This window comes from Sorghum bicolor, chromosome 4, assembly GCF_000003195.3.
Source record: "Sorghum bicolor cultivar BTx623 chromosome 4, Sorghum_bicolor_NCBIv3, whole genome shotgun sequence".
Classification (NCBI taxonomy): domain Eukaryota; kingdom Viridiplantae; phylum Streptophyta; class Magnoliopsida; order Poales; family Poaceae; genus Sorghum; species Sorghum bicolor.
Window position 1 is genome coordinate 64,794,472 of NC_012873.2, and position 21,730 is coordinate 64,816,201.

General features: G+C 44.1%; 2 protein-coding genes across 3 annotated transcripts; one reads left to right on the plus strand and one right to left on the minus strand.

The window, feature by feature from the left end:
• On the minus strand, positions 1,147-2,839 carry LOC8078936 (probable transcription factor At4g00390). The gene is made up of 2 exons (XM_021458631.1): positions 1,545-2,839; positions 1,147-1,448 (listed from the first exon to the last, which is right to left on the minus strand). Exon 1 carries the CDS (start codon positions 2,643-2,645, stop codon positions 1,560-1,562), a length of 1,086 nt encoding a protein of 361 aa, XP_021314306.1. The 5' UTR covers positions 2,646-2,839; the 3' UTR covers positions 1,147-1,448; positions 1,545-1,559.
• Positions 7,086-21,466, plus strand: LOC8078937. Of its 2 annotated transcripts, XM_021458435.1 has the most exons (19): positions 7,087-8,704; positions 9,669-9,754; positions 9,842-10,204; positions 10,300-10,383; positions 10,466-10,915; positions 11,497-11,563; positions 13,270-13,462; positions 13,589-13,692; positions 13,823-14,035; positions 14,263-14,504; positions 14,583-14,789; positions 14,860-15,087; positions 15,159-15,212; positions 15,340-15,405; positions 15,493-15,630; positions 15,737-15,790; positions 18,825-18,884; positions 20,096-20,464; positions 20,545-21,466. In XM_021458435.1, exons 1-19 carry the CDS (start codon positions 7,363-7,365, stop codon positions 20,704-20,706), a joined length of 4,482 nt encoding a protein of 1,493 aa, XP_021314110.1. In that variant the 5' UTR covers positions 7,087-7,362; the 3' UTR covers positions 20,707-21,466. The 2 variants fall into 2 exon arrangements, with proteins under 2 accessions (XP_021314111.1, XP_021314110.1); XM_021458436.1 differs by lacking the exons at positions 18,825-18,884; positions 20,096-20,464; positions 20,545-21,466 and adding an exon at positions 16,042-16,350 and having other exon boundaries at positions 7,086-8,704.

Here is a 21,730-nt window from a genome sequence, read left to right on the forward strand (position 1 = left end):
GATATAGAGATGGCACGCCCCTGCTTCAACGATTAGTGACAGATGAAGAGAAAGAGAGCGGAGAAAAACTAGTGTCGGATCCCCTTTGTTTGAGGAAGAGAGAGGATATTTTGAGAAATTATGAAACAAAAATTAGAGAAAGGGGGTTGGAAGATATGTTGGAGCATGTTCTTTTGCCTCTACCTCAATCTCCTTTACTTAGAGAAAAGATATTTGTTTTCTCAATCTGGTGTTTGAGCTTGAAGGGGTCGAGTTAGTTTGAACCCATTTTTTAGGGTATTTGGTTTGGGGGCTAAGAGAGTTGCCACAAGGTAATATACCTTTAATATCCTTGTTCACACCATTCCGCCAAAACAAAGAAATTGATTGAACCTGCTCTCTTCAAGAGTGCATGACCAGAGTAGGCGATGTGGCTAGAGCGTGAGAGCTAGAGGGGTGTGGCGAGTGCGAGCGAAGCTCTAGGGGTGCAACGAGTAGCGCAACATAATTGCAATGGGGGCACATGGCACGTCGCAGTGGCAATGGGCTAGGGTGAGCTTGCATCAGCAGTATTTAGTTGTAGTGAAGGAGAGAAAAGCCAAGAGAAGGGAGGAGAAAGAGGATAACATGTGGAGTCCATGTATCAGGTCCTCAACCCACATCCATTTGTCTTCAAACCAAACACAAAACTTAGGACAATCCTATCTCTCTAACCAAAACGAAATATGATTAGCCCAGAAAAGGAAAGATGGAATCAATCTATCCAACTTGGTTGTCAACTAGAGACAAGGTTATTGGTGCCTTGGAGGTACGGTGGATGAATGTGGGAGGGGACAAAAAAAACAAAACCGCGATGACGCATCTAATTGTAGGAGAGAAATGCATCTCGCTAGCAATGTGGATCTGATCGACGTGATATTGAAGGGAAATTGACTTGCTGTTTCTTTTTTTTATAAGTATTGCTGGGCTTTTTGTGCCACCTATGAAAAAGTCCCTACTTTTGAGAGTCGGACCTGAAATTGGATAGAAATAAGAAAACACACAGTAGATAGGACGCAAAGGAGTAGTAGATCAATATTTCAATGTTGCATAGCCTGAACGACTTGCAGACAGCATAAATAAATGCCAGTATAGCACTGCACAGATACGGAGTACTGAATCAGGATCAGCATGGTAAACCGACAATTTCTGGATTTCCACAAGGATGAGGATCTGAGAAAAGAAATCATAGCCTTGATGAAGGTAAACAAACTGAAAACAAGATGGTTAGGTTTGCCGAAGCTTAGTCCTTTTACAGGCCAGCTGAATAGAACATCACTACTAATTCACTAACAAGCTAGTATAAGCAGGGCATTCTTGCCGTCCTGTTTTGTTACAGAAGTCAGACAATGCAACTGTGTTACAAGTTTTGAGAAAATGTTACAACAAATAGGGAATTTCAGTTTCCAGCTTCCTCTGAAGAACTTCTGCTGTAATTGACCCAACATTTAATCTGAGATGAGCAACAGGTTTAAACCAATCACACCAACAAACAAGTAAACTAGAGAAGGAAGTCTCCTACAAACCAGATGCAAGCCGAGCTAAGGGCCGAGGCCTTTGATGGCATCAGTGAGCAAGCCGCAGACTTCCTTAGCCAGATCATGCCGCCGCATCTGAGATTGCATCTCTTGATCAAGCTGCTGCCTCCATTTGGTTTCAATAAGTCTGCCCTCTTTTTTCCCCAGTAGTGACAGGCCTTTCTCAAGCGACACCCCTGCCATGGCTCGCTCATTCGTTTTCCAGTACTCGCCGAGCACCTCGGTGACCACCGGCATCATGGCTGCCGCATCAGGGACAGCACGTCGCTCGCCGACGTCCGAGTCTTCCTCGGAAGAGGGCACGACGCCGACGCCCCATAGTACGGAGCACAGATCGCGCAGGCGACGGTCGCGCGGGCCGGAGGAGTGCTGGAACTTGCTCTTCAGGCGCTTAATCTTGTAGTACACCATGAACTGGTCGATGTGCGAGGAGATGGAGTCCCTAATGGACTCGAACAGCTCGGCCATGTCCGGGAGGCGCGGGGCTCGGCCGTTGCGCTCGCGGAAGGCAACGGCTGCGGTGAGGAGCGTGAACTCGTCGTCGTCGCTCCATTGTTTCTGGGCGGCGCCGCGGCCTCCACCGACGCGGGCGGCGGCGGCTCCGAGCATCCGGATGGCCCCGTCGCCTCCTTCGGCGCGGGCGCGCGGGCGTCTCCGCCTCTCGACGGCGCCGTCGCCCGCGTCGGAGCGGACGCCGGACGCGGACGCGCGCGCGGCGGCCGTGGCGAGCGCGAGCGCGGCGGACTCCGCAGATGTGCGGCGCCTGCGCTTAAGCTCGCTACCGCGGGCGGGGGAGCCGCGGGGGCTAGGGTTTGGGCTCGAGTTGCCGTCGCCCGTGCGGGGCAGCCGCTTCTTCGATCTGAGAGGGAAGGACGCCGCGGGCGCTGCGTCGGCGTCCATGGCAGATTCGGAAGGGCGTCCGGATGACATCGTCGCGGCACGACGTGCGGGGGACGCGGGGCGCGGCGTGCGGCGTGCGGCGTGGGCGGCGTGGCGTGGCGAGGGCGTGGACTCTGGCGATTGGGGTGGGGAAGTCGCCGGTAATCGATGACACCGCGTGTCTATTGCCGCTGCGCCGGCTAGTTGCATTTCGTGATGTGCCCGCTTGCTTTGTTCGGCATTCGGCAACTTCGTCTTCACAAATCAGCCTCTCACGAACGTGAAGTGCTGAACTATGCGCCATTTTGTTACAAACAAAACAAGCAAAAACAGTCAACGATATGAAATTCTCTTTTTTTGCTACGTTGTAAGAAATAATAAAGTTAAAGTTATCTGGTCGTTTGTGTCAGCTACTCAGCTGTGAATGCACAGAGGCCCGTCGTTGGTTGTTTTTACAGCTTCCACCAAGGAATAGTTCATATGCTCTGAAAACCAAAACATTGGATGACAGCGAAGACCAGAAACAAGCCCGGTGTATTCCGCTTAAAGCCTTAAATTGGCATGCATAGGGGATTTACCTGAGCTTTGCTAAAAAAGAAAAACATCAGGACGGCTTAGCCGGATTGCCCAATATGTTCCAGCAATAATATGATGCGCGTTTTGATCTTATTAATCCAGTCACCAAATACATGTGGAAAAAAAATATATGGCAGTGTATGATCTTGTTTGGCAGAACTCTGGATATTACTTTTTTTTTTCTCAAACACCTCTCCACCATGGAATCTGAATCTATCACAAATGCAAATCTAAGGGCTCGATCCATGGATTTCATGAGCAACATAAGTTGGCCAAAATTTCTCATCATGTCACTAATTACAAAAAAAAAACAGTTTGCTCGTCCTTATTTTCTCATGTATTCTTCCCTGTCGTGACTCCGGCACGACTCTAGCCATTGTGCGCGCCGACCCTGGCCATGTGGACGTTGCCCTTGGCTGCTATAGTCCCGCCCTAGCCATGCTAGCCCTAGGTCGTGTTGGGCCACGTTGTGGTCACCACCGGCCACGCCCGGTCTCGCCAAGTCGTGCTGAGGTCACCGCCGGCCGCACTTGGCCTGCCGGCCATGCCAAACCTTGATGTGGAGGTATAAACCCCTATATCCTAATGGCTCGACATGGCCCGCACCATCGGAGGTGGTCCGACCACAAGATGAAGACGTGCGGCGTACGACGCTGATCGACGTGCACCGCAAGACTACAAGAAGATATTATACCAATTACCAAATAAGATACTTTACTTGTAACTCTATCACTTCATAGTATATAAGGAGGGGCAGGGGTCCCCTAGAGGACAGATCATACTCAATTCACTATCAAAACAATAAGACGCAAGACGCAGGTATTACGTCCTCATGGGGGCCGGACCTGGATAAAATCCTTGTCTATGTCTTGCATCACCATCTAATTCGCAGCTTTCTCACCTGTCTGCCGACAATCTACTACCTTGAGCATACCCCTAGGTAGACTGCCGACCATATTTCATCGACACTTGCCCATGTCACGACTAGTGTCATGATGTTCTGCTTAAGAAGAGGAAGAAGACTCTAACGTGTGGGTCCAAGGCGTAAGTGAGACAAATGGGAGGAGGACCTGTCACTCATAGGATCTCGTTGGATGGCTATTAGGTCGGCTTAGTAGATCCACTATGGAGCTCCCCCAATCATTTTTTTCTCAACAACAGTGGGATCCTAGATCCTTGTGTTCCTAGCTTGTAACCTTCATTTCTCACACGAATTTTTAGTCCACATGTGCTATTAGTAATTATCAAAACCCAAACATGGGCCACTTCCTCCCTCATTGGACGAATACACATGTGGAGGTAGAGATGCGTAATTTAGATACACTCACAGTTGTTTCATTATCAACTCACGAACAATACACATGAATTTTGTCCTAACACTGCATAGGCATATCAAAATTAGATATTGAAGATGACCATGGGAGAGATCACATGGGAGGGACAACCATAGTGGAGAGGATGGCCATCGATCCCACCGTGTTGTTTTGATGTGTGGTCGACGTAGTACAGATGATAGTTTTGTGGTTGACGTAGTTTCTTGATGGTGGCTTTGCATTTGCATTAAGAGTATTATTTTGCGAAAGGGAAAATTGATGAACAATTCAAAATTGTTCACGGAAGGTTTCACCATGTTCGTATAGATAGGTCTTTTATGGCCATTTTTATCAGAACTTTGCAGGAGCACTACATATCAATTAAGAAGAAGAGTAAGCAGATTTAGCACATCGCGATATTACTTTAGATACTAAGATCACTAACACAATATTTCCTAAAAAAATCATTAACACAGTAACCAAGACCCTGGTTAGCTAAAGCCATGGCTGCAAGGCAGCCCACAAGCAACTATCCTAAGAGCCATTTATCTTTCACCAGATTGAAAACTTGCACCAGCGAGTTTAGCCCATATTTAAAGATTCTTATGTTTTCTCTCCTTTGAGATGTTCTAAGACGTATACATGAGCAACACCACAGTTGTTCTCTTTTGTCTTCTGTTGTGGCCCTACAAGGAAGCCAACACTTGTCTTCTGTTATTGCATATTCTGGCCTAGGAGCATAACCTCTTGACTAGCCCAGGTTTTGAGATGCATCCAAATCACAATCGTGAAAGTGAATTGGATGCAAAGGTGTATTGTCGTTTATAGCTCTTGATTGCACAAAGCACACATCAGATTGCACAGTCAGTTCAGACCATGATCCTATCAGTTGTGAGAAGTTAGTTGTAGATTAGTCTTTTTCGTTGTAGATAGATAGATATTTTTTAGGTATACAAATAGATTTTTTAGAGGAGGGAGATAGAAATGTCTCTTGCGAGCCCAATCCATTTGTACTATAAACCAAACCTAGGCCATGTCCCGGTTCAAATCAAAGCGTTTTATGGATCACTATCATTAGAAAGGTAAAAATCACCCAATTTGAAACTTGCCGTTACAATTCTTTTTTTTCTACCTGATCATTACCATTTTCTATATCTTTCGAGTGTCTAGGCCTACTGTCATGCCGTATCTGTGTATGCATCTTTCGTACAGACCAAAACACCCCTATTGCTTCTCTCTCCCTCCACTCGCTGACATGCGGGCCTCACACGTTAGCTTTTCCTTCAAACTCGAGCGATCTTCCTCCTTCAACCTCCTCTCCCTCCACTGTCCAACAAGGGGGAGTGCCAGAGGGGCGTGGCTACTGCACGCGCCGTGCACCCGCGTGGGGCAGCAACAGGGGCTCGCCTACGCACGGTCGTGGGAGCTACTGATGCAACACACTTGCGTGCCCGTGGGGCGGCAGCGGCGGCGGCTCGCCCATGTGTGGCCATGGAGTCGGTGCAGGAGGGCGGGGCACGGACAACTGGGTTAGTGAGCAGGAATGGCACACAAGTCATCCATGCGGCTTCGCCATGGACACCATCGGCATCCACGTGCTATTTTTGCCCCTGCACTTAGTGTCCCGCAGACTCAAGACCAATGTGGCCATCATGGCTAAATCTTTGGGGCTCGTGTTCTCGCCATCAAAATGTGTTGCTGCAAGATTGGTGACACATTGCTCACATCGCTTCTCATGTGTATGCCTCCGTGTATGGCTTCAGCCTTTAGCTAGTGATTTCCGACACGGCGCACACTTGACGGACTTGGCATCGCGTAGCTCGCGCGTAGTCAATGTGTGGCGGCGCTGGTGACCATAGCTCCTCTCGCGTCTATGGCCTCCTCGATGAAATGTCTTAGTTTGAAGTTACGTAGTCCCGTGCGGGGAGGTTGGGCTCGTGACCGCCTATTGCGGTGCCCACATGTCCTCCCATCTCGCTAAACGCCGTCCTTCTAGCCACCCCCCGACACTCCCCCCTTGTGGGGCAGTTGTGGTAGAGAAGATTGAAGGAGGAAGATGGCTAGAGGTTGAAGGAGAAGCTAACGTGTGAGAGTGGAGGGAGAGAGAAGCAATAGAGTTGTTTTGGTCCATATAGAAGATATATAGACGTATATGGTGTGACAATTGGTCCAGACACCCAAAAGACGTAGAAAAGGCAATGATCAGGTAAAAGAAGAATTGTAATGACAAGTTTTAGAAGTAATGATAAGTTTTAGAATAGATGAATTGTAATGAAAGACCTCTAAAGTTGAAAAATGGTAATAGTAGGAATTAAAAAAAAAACCCAAAATCAATCGCGGCCATACCGCCTATGGCACTTGTTTCCCGTGGGATCCTGCTGCTTGCCTCAGGCCTTGTTTAGTTCCGAAAAGTGAAAAGTTTTCGGTACTGTAGCACTTTCGTTTGTTTGTGACAAATATTATCCAATCATGGACTAACTAGGATCAAAAGATTCATCTCGTGATTTACAGCTAAATTGTGTAATTAGTTTTTGTTTTCGTCTATATTTAATGTTTCATGCATATGTCACAAGATTCGATGTGACAGGGAATCTTGAAAATTTTTTAGTTTTTCAGAGTAAACTAAACAAGGCCTCAGTGTGAAGCGTCAACCGGACGGTGCAGTTCACGTTGCCGGTTTAGCACCGAGCCAGCCAGGCAAGTGAGCACATGCTACGTGCATCGCCCCACTTTACAAAACTGAAGCCGTGTCCTTACGCTGACGGCTCCCTCCGATCCCAGCTCCCAGTCCCACCAGGCCAGCACCCTCTCCTCCCTCCGCCCACTGGATCCGAGACCCACGCGAAAAACTCGGGCCGGAAAAAACTCGCCAGGAAAGAGAACGCTCGGAAGGGAAACACAGGCTCCGGCTCGAGACGAAACCCTAACCCTAGCTCCGCCCGCCCCTCCGCCGTCCCTCCTCGCCGGAGGTCTCCCCCGGCGACGCAGCCTCCGCCGGGGGCTCCGGCGGCGATGCGCCCCTCCCCGTTGGAGGCGTTATGAGCGGGGAAATGGCCCGCGCCGAGGCCTTGCCCCAGGGGGAGGCCCCCGTGCTTGGTGTCGACCTGTATGCGCAAGCTACCAAGGCTGTGTCCCTGCGGACGCCGTTCGAGGGCGATGAGGCGGCGCCCAGGGTTCCCACGCTGCCCGCGCGGCTCGTCAGCTGGGCAGGGCCGGGGGACGCCCGGAAGAAGCACAAGAAGATTCTGCCTCCCCGTCCGGACGATGCTGCTCCCGAGCCTCCACCAGTCTCACCTGTAGCCACCCCTGCGAAGGTTGGCTTGTGGGACCAGTTTGAGGCTTACTTCCGTCCTGTAACATTGGCTGATGTCGAAATGTTAAGACCAAAGCTCCCATTCGGCTACAGCAAGGTCGACCCATGTATGCTAATACCATTTCTGGGCAGTGACAAGGAGTTAATAAACCAAGCTGAGACATATGACGTGGCTGTGGCTGAAACAACCTCGTATTTGGGTGTTGGTGGCGAAGAAGTGGTCACTAACCGGGAGCGCGGCGTGCAGAGTGTCCATCTGGCTAGTCAGAAAGAGAGGAATGATCAAAGCGCTGAACAGGACATACATGATGTGGTTGTGCAACAGATGGTCAGTGACAAAGAGCTTAATAGGCACAGAGGGGAACAGGGCATACACGAAGTTTCTGTTCAGTTGGGAGGGAGATCATTTGGAGTGGATCAACCTGGGAGCAGCAGTGGCATTGTGTTAGCACAATGTATTGAGGAGGAAGGAGTTTCACTGAATTGGCTGATAGGAGCAACAGGCCGGTTTGTTCTCACTTCAGAGCGACCCAACAAGAAGAGAAAGCTTCTGGGTGCCGATGCTGGGTTAGAGCAGCTTGTTCTGCTTCCACGCACAGGGGCTGAGGCATCGTCAAGCTGTGATGTTTGTTGTCTTGGAGAAAGTTCCATGGACTCCAATAGGATAGTTAACTGCAGCAACTGCAAGGTGTCAGTGCACCAGAAGTGTTATGGTTTGCATGCTGTGCCTGATGGGCAATGGTTATGTGCTCGGTGTACATATCTAGAGTCTACAGGGTGGTCATTAAATGAAGATGCTGGCGGCACCCAGTCGATGCCTTGTGCTTTATGCCCAAAGGAGAAAGGGGCTCTTAAACCCGTTAAAGTGGAGCCTACTCGAAATGAGGGTGTTGGCCACCAAAAATTTGTGCACTTGTTCTGTAGTCTCTGGGCACCAGAGGTTTTTGTTGAGGACATGGAGTCAATGGAACCTGTACTTAGTCTTGAAAATGTCCAAGAGAATCGGATGAAGTTGACGTGCAGTATCTGCAAGATTAAGCATGGTGCATGTGTCCGATGCAGTCATGGTATGTATTGTTCACACCATGTTTTCAGCTACTGTTAAAAAGAATTGTGAAAAGCTAACATATATCTTCTTATGTTTCAGTTTATATATACACTATCATGATTTAGGAAAGTGTATTTTACTGCTATTTAGGAAGTGTACAATTTCTACAGTTGTATTAGACTTTTTTTTTTGTGTTTATCAACTGTCTTTCTTCAATCATGACTTCAAATTTGACCTACCAATCCATTTAGGTATTGTCAATCTGACTTTTTAAAGTATGGTGTAATTTATATGTTTGTATGTATATTTATTTTAAAATATATGTGGTAGAATCTGGTGTTAATTTCGTTGCTTTTAAGTAATGGAATCTGATGTAGCCCGTTATGAAAAAAAGAGAACAACGGAGTTATGATATTACATATATGCTGCATATTTATATGCCAATTAAATACTATACAGTGCGCTCTGAGGAAATGCTTTCTGCATTTGTCATCAGAAAACTACTTCATGGAACATGTTGGTATTTACTGGCTAACTTAATTATTTATGGTTGCATCTTCTCACAATGCTCTTCATTTGTTTGTGGGAGCCTTCAAATAAATGAATGCTTTCTGCAAATGATGCATAACTTGTTTTGGTAAAAAAAATGTCATCCTGGTGGATGCATCTTCAACAATGGTTTACAGCTTGATATCACAAATTTTTGGTACTCTTGAGTTCCTTTTAACTTGAGAAATGATCTTTATTGGATATCTGGCTACAAGCCAGTTTTCTGAAGAGCAAATCAAGATGGAATAACCATATGTTCTATCTCAACAGTTAATCATAGTTTTTAGGATGGAAGCATGTTCAGTTTCAAACTTCTTTGATCTCCCTCAGCTTGTGTTCTTCTAAAAATTATTGTGACCTTAGTTTTAACTAATTTCTAACTCAAAGGAATACTGTGTTTCAATACTTTTTACTAAGTTTTGTGTGGTTCTCAGGGACTTGCCGGACGCCCTTTCACCCTATATGTGCAAGAGAGTCAAAGCATCAAATGGAGATATGGGGGAAATCCAGACACCCTAATGTTAGGCCTTCTATTCTTATGGTTTCCATTAACCTTACTGAGGTCAATATGGCTCACTTCTCTTGTTTCTTTGCTTCCCTTTTGTAGGTTGAGTTGAGAGCATTTTGCTCAAAGCATTCTGCAGTTGGATACACCAGTTCTGTAGAGAACAGTAACCTTGCTTCTGAACAGAGAAAATCTGTCCCAGACAATACCACCCTCAATTCGGGAAAAATTCCAATACTAAGGTTCACACGCAAAAACAAGGACAAATTCATCAATTGTGGAACCAGCACCTCTAGTTCTGGTAACCTGATTAGAGTCAAGACAATAGAGCAAGGTGCTTTAGCTAACACAGTTAGAAATGCAAATACTCAACCTATTCGAATCTGGGAAACAGGTACTGGTCATACCTCTGTTGGTGGTGATCATATGAGAAGTTCTGGTGATATTGCTGTAGTGCTTAGAAAGGTAACTGTTAACCATGCAATATTTGGGTAGAGAAACTGAATTTCCTTCCTAACCATTGTGAAGCAAAAACACTAAAATCTGCACTGGTTTTGCAGCTAATTGACAGTGGAAAAGTTAGTGTTAGTGATATAGCATCTGAAGTCGGTATTTCTTCGGAATCCTTGGAAGCTGCTCTCGTGGTACGTCATGCATATACCTTTTGTATATTTGCTATGTCAACTTCATTTACAAACTATTTTGCTAATTTTTTTTGATTGACAGGGTGAAACTACCACTTTTTCCCACGGTTTGACGCTCAAAATTATCAAGTGGCTCCAAAATTCTGTGCATATGCATGGTGCTCAAGGAAATGTTTGTAAAGGGAGATCTGGGGTGGTGCAAGATAACAAATCAGATGGATTGGACACCACAGATACTGTTAATGTGAAAAATGCACTGGTCCTAGATGATGACAAGGGTGTACCTGTTGATGTGCCAGATTCCGCTGTAACTGAACCTGCAGGAACAAGATCTAAAAGCAACAGTAAGATATTGAAAGAAAATAATGCAACATGTGCAACTGGTGTGACTATTTTGCAAAATGGAAAAAAGAACATGGTTAAAGAAGGTTCTAATCCTGAGTGCTCTGCTAAACAATCTGCAAATGAATCTACTCAGGAGTTTTCCCCAATCAGTAACAAGGATGTTTTAAAGGATGAACATCGAATATTGGTAAGAAATATGACTTCTGACTTTGAGAGCATTATTTCAAGCCTGGTTTCTTGCCTCTTAACTGTCTTTGAGCATGAAGTTTCAATGCATGGTTGGTATATTTTTCGTTATACATTTTTTATTCAGACTTCTCTGATAGAGATATTCAAGGGGGTAGATATAATTTTTTTTTTGTTTCCCCATTATGATTTTTTACTTTAAATTCTACTAGTCAGGTACCTTAATGTTTTTTTTGGTAATATATAATGGCGGGATTAAGGAAAACTTGCTTTGTGTAATGGAACCATCAGCTGTCTGTGATGGAAGGCCCCCTTCACCCCTGCCCCTAAATACGGCCACCCACCTGACCTTTTCTCTCTTTGAAAGTTGTCTTATTTCTTTCCATGGCAAGTAGTTGGGCTAACTATATAATGAACTGATGTCATTAAGCGCTGTTCACCACTATCAACTTTCTCCCAATTTTGTGAACTTGTTGCACTCTAATTTATCTTGCCCGAGTTGTGCTGTCTTGTCATTGTTTAATGGTCCTAGTGAAGTAATATTTTATCATGGATGTAATTTGATTCACATCCTTGTGACAGATACTGAACGACACCTCTGGAAACAATGATTTTGGTACTTCCACAGAGACACCAAATGAAAACCAAGGTAAAATCTTTTGTGAACTTTTCTGACTTTTTAAGTACTTGATTTTAAAAAATAATATCTGGATTCTTTTGGCGACCGTGCTTTCTCTAGGTTCTGGGTTATTTTATTTGGAGCAGAAAATAAAACAGATGAATTTCCGCACTTCCACTATAAAGAAAACTAACTTAGATGGTTAGACCTGGCCATTCAAAAGAGGAACCACGATCACAATCAACCAATGAAGATTTTATTGTTATCTCACATGTTAATTTGGAACTACTACTCTTGAAAAGGAATAACGATTCACTAGTTGTGATTTGTGAATGGTTGAAAAGGTTGCCTAGACAATCTAGGTTTTAACTTTTTGAAAAGGTTTCCTAGACAATCTAGGTTTTAACTTTTGTCTGGCAGTGTTTTTTTTTGGGTTAAATGTATTGTCGATGTCTTCCCAGAATCCCAGTTTGAATGGCAAGAATGATTGTTCTCGGTTGCTACTGGGACACAAGTGCTCTGGCAACTCATTGCCCTTCCACCGGTTCAGGAGAAATTACCATTCCATTGCTAATAATTGACATCCACTCACCCATATCTTTCAAAACTGCTGTGTACAAGCAGTACATATATTCTGTCTGTGCCTAACAAAATTTCTTGATTAAGATAGATGCAAGTTGCTCCTTGTGCAATGTAATGTGCCTTATTTGGTGGTCTAACTCACCTAAACCCTTATCATTCAAAACTGCTGTGTACAAGTAGTACAAATGTTCTGTCTGTTCCTAATAATATTTCTTCATTAAGAATTTAAGATAGATGCAAGTCGCTCCTTTTGCAACGTAGTGTGCCTTATTTGGTGGTCCAACTCACCTTAGGGTTTAGGTGCATGAAAGTATTGAATCTAAAAACTTTCTGTTGAAGCCATGACTATCTGTTATAAGGGTCAACGTTGATGTAATTAAACCACACTTTTTTTTTGTATCTTGGAAAAGGATGTAATGCAGAATTAAATACTGAACTGAAAATAGGCAAAACTGTAGACATAACATTTGCTCATGGTGCTTTACTTGTTATTTTTAATGAGGAATTCTTTTTTTTGGTTGACCAATCCACTTAACTGTTGATTTTGATCATTCTGCTTCAGCGGACTCTCTACTTCCCCACTACTGTGTTTTGACTGTTAAGATAACTCTGATATTGTAGGAGTAATGCCAATGTTTCATTACCCTTATAGTATTCATGGTTCCATTTTTCTTTGTGTGTTGAAGTCAAATGATCAAGTACACAAACAGTTTGTGAAATTGAAGCATTACTGATCAAAGCTATCGATATGGACTTCCTTCTATTGCCTAAATGTCCATTGGAGGGAGTTCTGATGTCAACGAGAACGCCGTCAAAGGGGACTGTGTGAGGGAAACGGGGGTGGGGGGTGGGGTCAGGATCTCCTTTTATATCCAATACAAGCTAGCTGCGCCATGCAGCTGTTGCTTCTGCCTATCAATGTGCTGCTGTGTACTTGTGTGGGTTCAAAGCCTATAATAAATGTGGCAATTTCAGCTTGCGGTAGATCATTAGGAATTATTGTTCACCTCTTTCATGAACCTGGATCAGTAGGATCACGTTGATCTAATCTTATGGTCTTGTGAAATACAAGTCATTTGCGTCGTATTCTATTTGTGTTTACGTGGTATTCTTCATCCGTTTTCGTTACGTGGGTCTTACTATGTTATGATCAGGTGCATTACTTGGAAGAAAATTTAATGACTTAACTGAGGTTGAACTGGGCCCATGCTTGGAGAAGGGAGTATCTTCACATGATCATTGTTTTGTTCAGGCTGATAATGGTAGAGATGGGGTAGACTCGGTTGAAAATAGCTTCAACGCTCGTGTTTGTGATTCAAATTGCTCTCATGGACAGCCTTTCTTCAAGTAAGTTGCACATGTATACTCGATTGAATTTGTTTTTGTGCTGTTTTCACCGATTTGCTTCTTTAGACCTTGAACCAATAAGCTGCTGCTGGAAGCAGTTGTTCACCCCTCTCTTGCTGTGTGCAGCTTTGATGATTCACATTCTTATATTCATCCTTTCATTAAGAAAAAGATATCTCATCATTGGGATATTACTTTCAATCAGAATAAGGAAGCTCTGAATCACTATGGTAAGTACTTATTAGTTTCTCTAAGTTAATTACTTGTTAGCAAGTTTCGGTTTTTGCTCCTTAATGTTGCAAATATATTTTTGCATGTCAAGTTTTAACTGATGTACTTCTTTCTTCTGTCCAACATCAGTACAAGAGTCATCATATCCTTCCCATGAGAAAATACCAACTGATTCCTCGGTAGAAGTAGAGGGTACAGCAGATACAACTGCAACAGGTCAAGTTTCAAAAGCAAGGTCTTCAAAAATTCTCGAGCATTCACCTGATGATGAATTAGAAGGAGAGATGGTATACTTACAATCTAGGCTGCTTGACAATGCTGTTGTTCTAAAGCACAGATATGGTAAGAGTAATTTTCTACTTCAATATTTGAATATTAAGAATGCTAAGACCTCTTTGCCTTCTCCACTATTCTTGTTCCAAGCTTCTCACTTTTAATGCTGTCCATGAAAGCATCCCACAAACTAAGTGGTTTGATTCTTAAGGAACTCCAACACAGTGCATGAAACTTCCCCATGAGTGCAGCTGTCGTTTCATTAATCTCTTGAAATCGCTTCTTCTTTCGTGCAGAAAAATTGATAGCAAAGGTTGTCCAAAATCTTTCTCGCGAGCTGAATGCCTTCAGTAAAAGAAAATGGGATCTTATTTTTGTGAATCAGTTTCTTCATGATGTTAGAGAAGCTAAGAAACGTGGGAGAAAAGAAAAGAGACATAAGGAAGCCCAAGCTGTACTAGCTGCAGCTGCAGCTGCTATTGCATCCTCCTCACGGAACTCAACTGTGAGAAAAGATGCAAAGGAGGATGCACCAGAGGTTTGTTTGTGTTTTGATTGGCCAGTTGTGAAATTAGTACATGTAGATGTTAGGAATCTTACCTTTTCTTCCGTGTAGAGTTCTCCAAAACTTGTTGCTGGATCTTCAAGGGTTGGGCAACGGACTTCTTCATTGCCACGCATTAATGATTCATCAAAGTCATCGGATAACAAATTTGGAAGTTTTCATATGCCAATTTCCTCGAAAGAAAATGGGTTATACTGTGATGTATGCATGCGAACTGAAACTCTGTTGAACCGAATATTTGTCTGCTCCAGATGCAAGGTGATTTGGATTTGTTTATGTTCTCATGTCTTATACTATATTGTGTTCTTAACTTGGACTTTTTTAACAGGCTGCTGTGCACATAGATTGCTATAGAAATCTGGAAAATTCTATTGGACCCTGGAACTGTGAACTTTGTGAAGATCAAGACATTTCATTAGAAGCTGCAACCGTTAGCGATAAATCACATTGTAATGGCAAGAACTTACCCTTTGCACAGTGTGGCATGTGCCATGGCACATCAGGTGCTTTTAGAAAGACTGTAGATGGGAAGTGGGTTCATGCTTTCTGTGCTGAGGTAATTCTAAATAATAATATCCTTTTAATGGCTTTCTTGCTAGGTCCTATAATTTTTCAAATATTTCGCAGTGGTTGTTGGACACCAAGTATGTAAGGGGACAAGATAACCCTGTAGAAGGAATGGTATGTAACCCTGTTCGCTGTTGTGGCATTCTTTTAAATGTTTTGCTGTTAATTCGATGGCAGTATCTGTTGTTGTGACATTTCATTTGTACCATCTCATTTTTTGGCTGTTCAATGCTTCTATCAGGAAAGCCTTGTAGAGGGAAAAGACACTTGTTGTGTCTGCCTCCGCAATGTTGGCACGTGCTTAAGGGTACATTATTCTCCATTCCTTATCTAACCGAGACTTGGAAAATCGAACACTGAGAATCTTGCTCAATTTGTCTTTTCCGATATGCAGTGTAGCAGTGGGGATTGCAATATTACTTTTCATCCTACTTGCGCTAGAAGTTCTGGTTTATACATGAACACAAAAGGGTTCGGTACTACACCACAGCACAAAGCATACTGTGGCAAACACAGCGTAGAACAGAAAGAGGTAAGGGGTACTAAGCTATTTTTGAAGTAATAGTCACTCGGATCTGTATGATGCTAGTTTTGCTATTACTTCTGTCTCTTAACATCTTTCTGGAAACTCTGTGCAGGCTGATGCGCAGCAATATGGACCCGAGGAGCTAACGAGCATGAAGCGAATGAGGGTTAGTATGCCACATTTACCTTATATTGTTTCCTGTGTTTGGTAGCATTTGCACAGTTACTAGAAATTTAATTTAAATGCTTCTATAGAATGTTTCAAATGCTCCAAGCATTTGAACATCTGCATTTAGCTGTCGTTCTATTTTATCTAATCACTAAACAATTATGGCCATTCATGCTCTTCAACTATTTATACAGCTTAACATTTGCTCCAAACAGCGGCTTGTAATGTTTTTTTTCCTTGAAGTATCAGATGCAAGAGCTCATTACTCACTGCCGCTTATGAAGAGATCAGTCTGAAACCAACAAATTATCTTTAGCTACCTTGTGAAAACTCCGTGGTTTGCTTGTATCTTTTGAGTTAACTATTTACAGTTTGGGTATACATTATGCTGCCACAGCACTTCATGGGAAGATCTCATCAGTTATTATTCATAGAGAATTATTTTTCTTATGCAACCAACCTCGTGAATTCCTGTACTCATGTGACATGCACTACATGTTTGTTTGGATGTTATTAAACACTGAGTGGAAGCTGCATAAAATATCCTTTTAGATTCTATATCCCCCTGACTCCTGTCCCATGATTTTCGAGAAGCTTAACTAACTTAAGGCTTGGCATTTGTATGGCTTTCATAGGTATATGGTGTACCAGATCTTTATCCACAGATGTTTTTTTTGTGTATGTTTATACTTATCAGAAGTTGGCTGAACTTCATATTGGGCAAGAAGGAACATTCTAAAAGTTTCTATGCATCGACTGGCTTGTTTTTTGCAGAGTGGTTTGAGCGTTGCTTTCTTGCCATCATGACTTAATAGTGTTTCACCATGCGTTAGTAGGGGTGGCAAGTGGCAATGGGGCGGGGACGGGCAAAGCCACACACTGCCGCAATCCTCGAAATTGCAGCCCCGCCATGGTCCCGAAATGTATAACGGGGCAAAAGCTGACTATAGAAAGGTAGAAAGGTTTGGGGGAATCACCACACACCCACTGGGGGGGGGGGGTGCCTTCATATATATAGCCATGTACAGGAGGTAGTACAAGTGAAGTAAAATAGGCTAAGCTGTACAATAATCCTAATACCTGTCCGCAGTCGTAGTCGGAGGATCCCGATCGCAGACTCATCCGGAAATCAGAAAACAGCTGCACGGGAAGACCCTTGGTCATGATGTCAGCGAACTGGTGTGCCGAGGGGACATGAAGAACACGAACTTGTCCCAGAGCAACCTTCTTGCGGACGAAGTGAATGATCGATCTTGATATGCTTGGTACAATGATAGATGGGGTTGTCGGTCATATAGACCGCGTTGACATTGTCGTAGTAGACGATCGCACCAAAGGGAACTGAGACGTGCAGCTCCTAGAGGAGTTGCCATAGCCAGTAGCACTCGGCCACCACATGGGCCACAACGCAGTACTCCACCTCGGCACTGGAGCGGGACACCGTGATCTGGTGCTTGGAGGACCAGGAACACCAGGTTGTCGCCAAGGATGTCACAGAAGCCGGAGGTGGAGCGGCATGTGTCGGGGCAGCCCGCCCAGTCAGCGTCAGAGTAGGCGGTGAGCTGGCTGATGTGTCCAGTGCCCAGGTGAAGACCGGCGGAGAGGGTGCCCTTGATGTACTGGAGAATGCGCTTGATCAGCGCGAGGTGAGGCTCGCGGGGATCATGCATGAACAAGCATACCTGCTGAACAGCATATGCCAAATCAGGCCATGTCAGGGTGAGGTACTAGAGGGCACTGGCGAGACTCCGGTACTCGGAGGGGTCAGCAACCTGAGCGCCTTTGATACCATGTAGAAAGGTTTGGGGGAATCACCACACACCCACTTTGGGGGGTGCCTTCGTATATATAGCCATGTACAGGAGGAGGTAGTACTAGTGAAGTACAATATGCTAAGCCGTACAATAATCCTAATACTCACCCTGTCCCCATTCCCGACAGATCCCTGATCCCCATCAGAGCCCCCGCAGCGCTTGAAATGAGTAGCAATAGCAGTGCAAGGATTGGGAATAGCAAGAACAGAAAACACATGTAGCAAGACCATATATAACAAGTGAACTTGAACACCAAACACATAATTTTTTTTTTTGTCAGCCAATAGAACAATCACTTCAAGCCAACGACACTGGAGCTCTGCAGTTCATACCATATTGGCAAGAATTCGAACAATAAGCAAGGAAATCTTTAATTCACACCACACTGCAGCAAGAATGGAAAGAACAAATAAGCAATAATCAGCGGATGTACTTGGCTCTATGGAAAAGATCGTGCCTCAGCACGGATGGACCCACAGGACATGCTTTGCGTCCTGTGGAGCGATGGCTGCTTGGAGTCCATATGGGCGGAGATGAGATTGCCAATAACCCAGCCCCATGGTGTGGTGGACAGATGGAGGATGCTGGAGCCAGAGGGGATGCACTGTGGCTGGATGTGAAGGCGAGGGCGGTGCTGAAGAGATGACGAAGTGGAAGTGGTGGCTGCCTGGTGTCCTGGTGGGTGCTAGCTTTGGGCGTTCAAAATAAGGGTTAGAAGATGCTGGGCCATATCCTTCGTGGGCCAGGGTAATATACAGAAACACACATAATTTCGGAGCACCGTGGAGCCCCGCGGTGAGAACATTGGGCCTGGCCCCACCCCGAGATGATTTTGGGTCCCTGCCCCTATGGTCCTGCAGGGGAAGTTCTGGCCACATCCCTGGCCCATGCCGCATCCATGGGGATTTTTTTGCCATTCTTGTATGTTTGGTGCAAAACAGAATGCACAATATAATCACAGTATCAGACATATTGCATAAGTATATATATTTATATGTAGAATAAATCGAGGATTACGATCTCTCCTGCCATCACAATACTTTAGTACATTTCTGCACCGTTCGCATGATTCTTGCATATGGATACACTTGGCTAACTTGTCGGACATCTATGTTACCTGTCATTATTGAGTGTTGTTACTAGTAGAAGTTTTGCTTTACAAAGGATGCCCCCTTTTCTTTTATAGTTCTTATAAGTACCCATATTATGCTTTTGCAGGTTGAACTGGAAAAACTACGCCTGTTGTGTGAGAGGATAATTAAGAGAGAGAAGGTGAAGGTATGTTTAGTTTGCAATTTTACAACTTATGTCTTGCCTCGAAAGTTGAGCTACATGAGGATATGGTCATGCTTGAATTAGGAATACTGGATGGACATAATGTATTATCTTTTCCCCACTGATTTGTTTTACTCAACTGTTGCAACCTTCTTCATATGTGGTGCTTTAATATGTCCCAATACACGCTGAAAAGATCAGAGGATGGAATAATTATGAACCTTTGACCAGCCAGAGGTCCTTAGTCTAATTTGGGAGATTTAGTGACTAAGGGCATGAGTTGGGAAGATTTAGTGACTAAGGGCATGGGTTGGGAAACTTGTTGTCCTTGGACACAGAGAAGTGGTGCTATCTTCTCTCTCTCTCTCTCAATTCACTAGGAACACTGGCGTATCATGTAAGACTTGTAACTGGGCAACTACGCTTGACCGTGTGCTCCAGTTGAGACTGCCTGAGAAATCTCAGAACGCGTCTACGGCGGCACACACACCACACACGCACCCTATACACACAGCTACGTTAACAGTCCCCTCTAGGGAAAATCCCTGGTCACCCACCGTTCACCCAGACCGGAAATCGAAAGTGGGTGGGCAGCCTGGCCACTGCCAGCGCTACCACTGAGCCACGAGCTCATTCATGCTATCCTCAATTTACCCAGTTTGTTTTCATAACAAGCCCAGCTACTGACAGCTCAATGACACCACTATGAGATTGCGTCAGCAACTCGGTATCTAGTAGCTGACACCTTAGGTCTTTGTCGGTATTGCAATATCCTTTTTTATATATAGGGCCTTAGCCCTTGCCTTTTATGACGGTGCATGTGGGAACTTGAATCTCAGCACAGGCCACTCCATGTCACAGAGCTTAATCAGCTGCAGCAATGCAGCTCCACATGTTTAGTTCATCAACGACATCTTTTATTGCATATGCAGCTAAGCCCATTAATGGTTCTTTGGTTCTAAATAAGGCAACTGTTTAGGTCAGTTTTGGACTTGTACATTACATAATTTTAAAACTATATACTGTGAATCCGGACAGGTTTTGGTGTTTTGATAAGGTAGTTGGTTACTGCATTTGTTTCCTGCGCTCAGTCGTACAGATGAACTTACTAGTTGAACTGAGTTTTTTTTTTTAAATATTGTATTGTGAACATTAACTGGATGTCTCAGTCCACGTACTTTTATCTGACTTCATTCTGTTGTTTATTATGCCAGAGAGAGACGGTTATGTGTGATCATGACATACTTGCCAAAACAAAGGACACCGTTATTTTCTCCTTCCTTGCGTGCGGAGCAAGCTCAGAATCTGCAACTACTTCAGTTAATAACAGGTCCTACAGTGGAGCAGCGCAAAGATCTGATGATGTCACAGTAGATAGTACTATTTCTGGGAAGAAGACCATAAGGTTTTCTCTGAATAACAAAGATGCTGATAGAAACACAGCTGACAGCTCGAGGACATTGATATCATTTAAACGCAAGTTGAGTGAGAGGGGACCTCGAGCTGGTAAGCAACTTCCGCAGAGGCCAACTATTGCTGCAGAGAAACTAGAAGATGAAGACAAGAAGACAACCGATAAGAAGGTTTATACCTTTTACTCCTCTTTTTATGTTTCTTTTCCTTTCCCTCACTGTACTAATATGTGGAGCAAATAATGCAACAGAGAGAAATGTTTCAGAAGGAGCGCGTTATGACATCTGATCAAGCTTCTACACAGAATCAACTCCTTCCTCCAGGATATTTTTATGTTCCTCGGGACTCTTTATCTAAAGAGAAGCTATGGAATCGTACACAGCCCCATAATCCACAGGAGCCTGGTGGATAGGATCAGTTGAAACCAATCCGGTTCATTTCTCTCGCGGAAGGCCATAAAAAATTTGTGCAAGCTTGTTCTTTGCAACTGAAAATGACAAGCGGCAAGCAGGGCTGGCCAGTGCTATTGCCGCAAGGGTTACAGCCAATCCGTGATCTTTTTTGGACCCAAGTTGCATAATGGTGCAGACTGAGTTATTTGTGTGAATGTATGGTGTGGCACCATAACAAGAAGGCTGCCCCCCACCCAGGTAACTCGAATGATCAGCAATATGGGTGAATTGACCTACCTGTGCTATACCAAAGAGCGTGCCAACTGTATATATGAGTTTCTTAGTGCGCAGATTTTGTAAAATTGCCCTGTACATTCTTTCCTTTGCAAATACTAGTTTAGTTGCGCAGGAGAAAAGTAATTATAAATCGTTTTTGGTTGGATAAGAAAAGAAATTAGCTTGGTTCTTTATCATGGTTCAGAAGAAAATGCAGTGGTGCTTGCGAACAACATTGGGCAGAGGTGTTTGCTTGGTCTCTGTAAGGAATGGTGAAGGTGCCAAAAATAAGGTCATGTCACTGCGTTTCGGCAACAATTTGTTGGTGCTAACTGGGAAGTGGTATCGTACAGGCTGAGACACTGTTTTAGCTAATTGTAGCCGGTGGCTTTTCCGGTGCCTTTTTGTTTTCGGGAAACAGTGGTCTCTTTACTGGTTAACTGGTCTTTAGATGTCAAGATAGCAACAATGTTGAATTTGGCCTGCAAGTTGTTAGGTTGAGAAGGTATGATAGCTGATTTTTTTTTAAAAAAAAAAATTATATATGGGGGTATATTGTATCTGAGACAGGCTTTTTTTCTGCTTGCCGTCCAGATTATAACCTTGGTTAGGCATGTTTAGTATTTTGTTCAGAATATAGTGGTTCATGTTTTCAATTCTTTTGCTCCAAGTCTGGAGAGGTCGTGATTATTACTCCTTCGGTTCCAAAGAATAAGACGTTTTGTTTTTTTAGATTCATAGCTTTTGCTATGCAACGTCTTATAATTT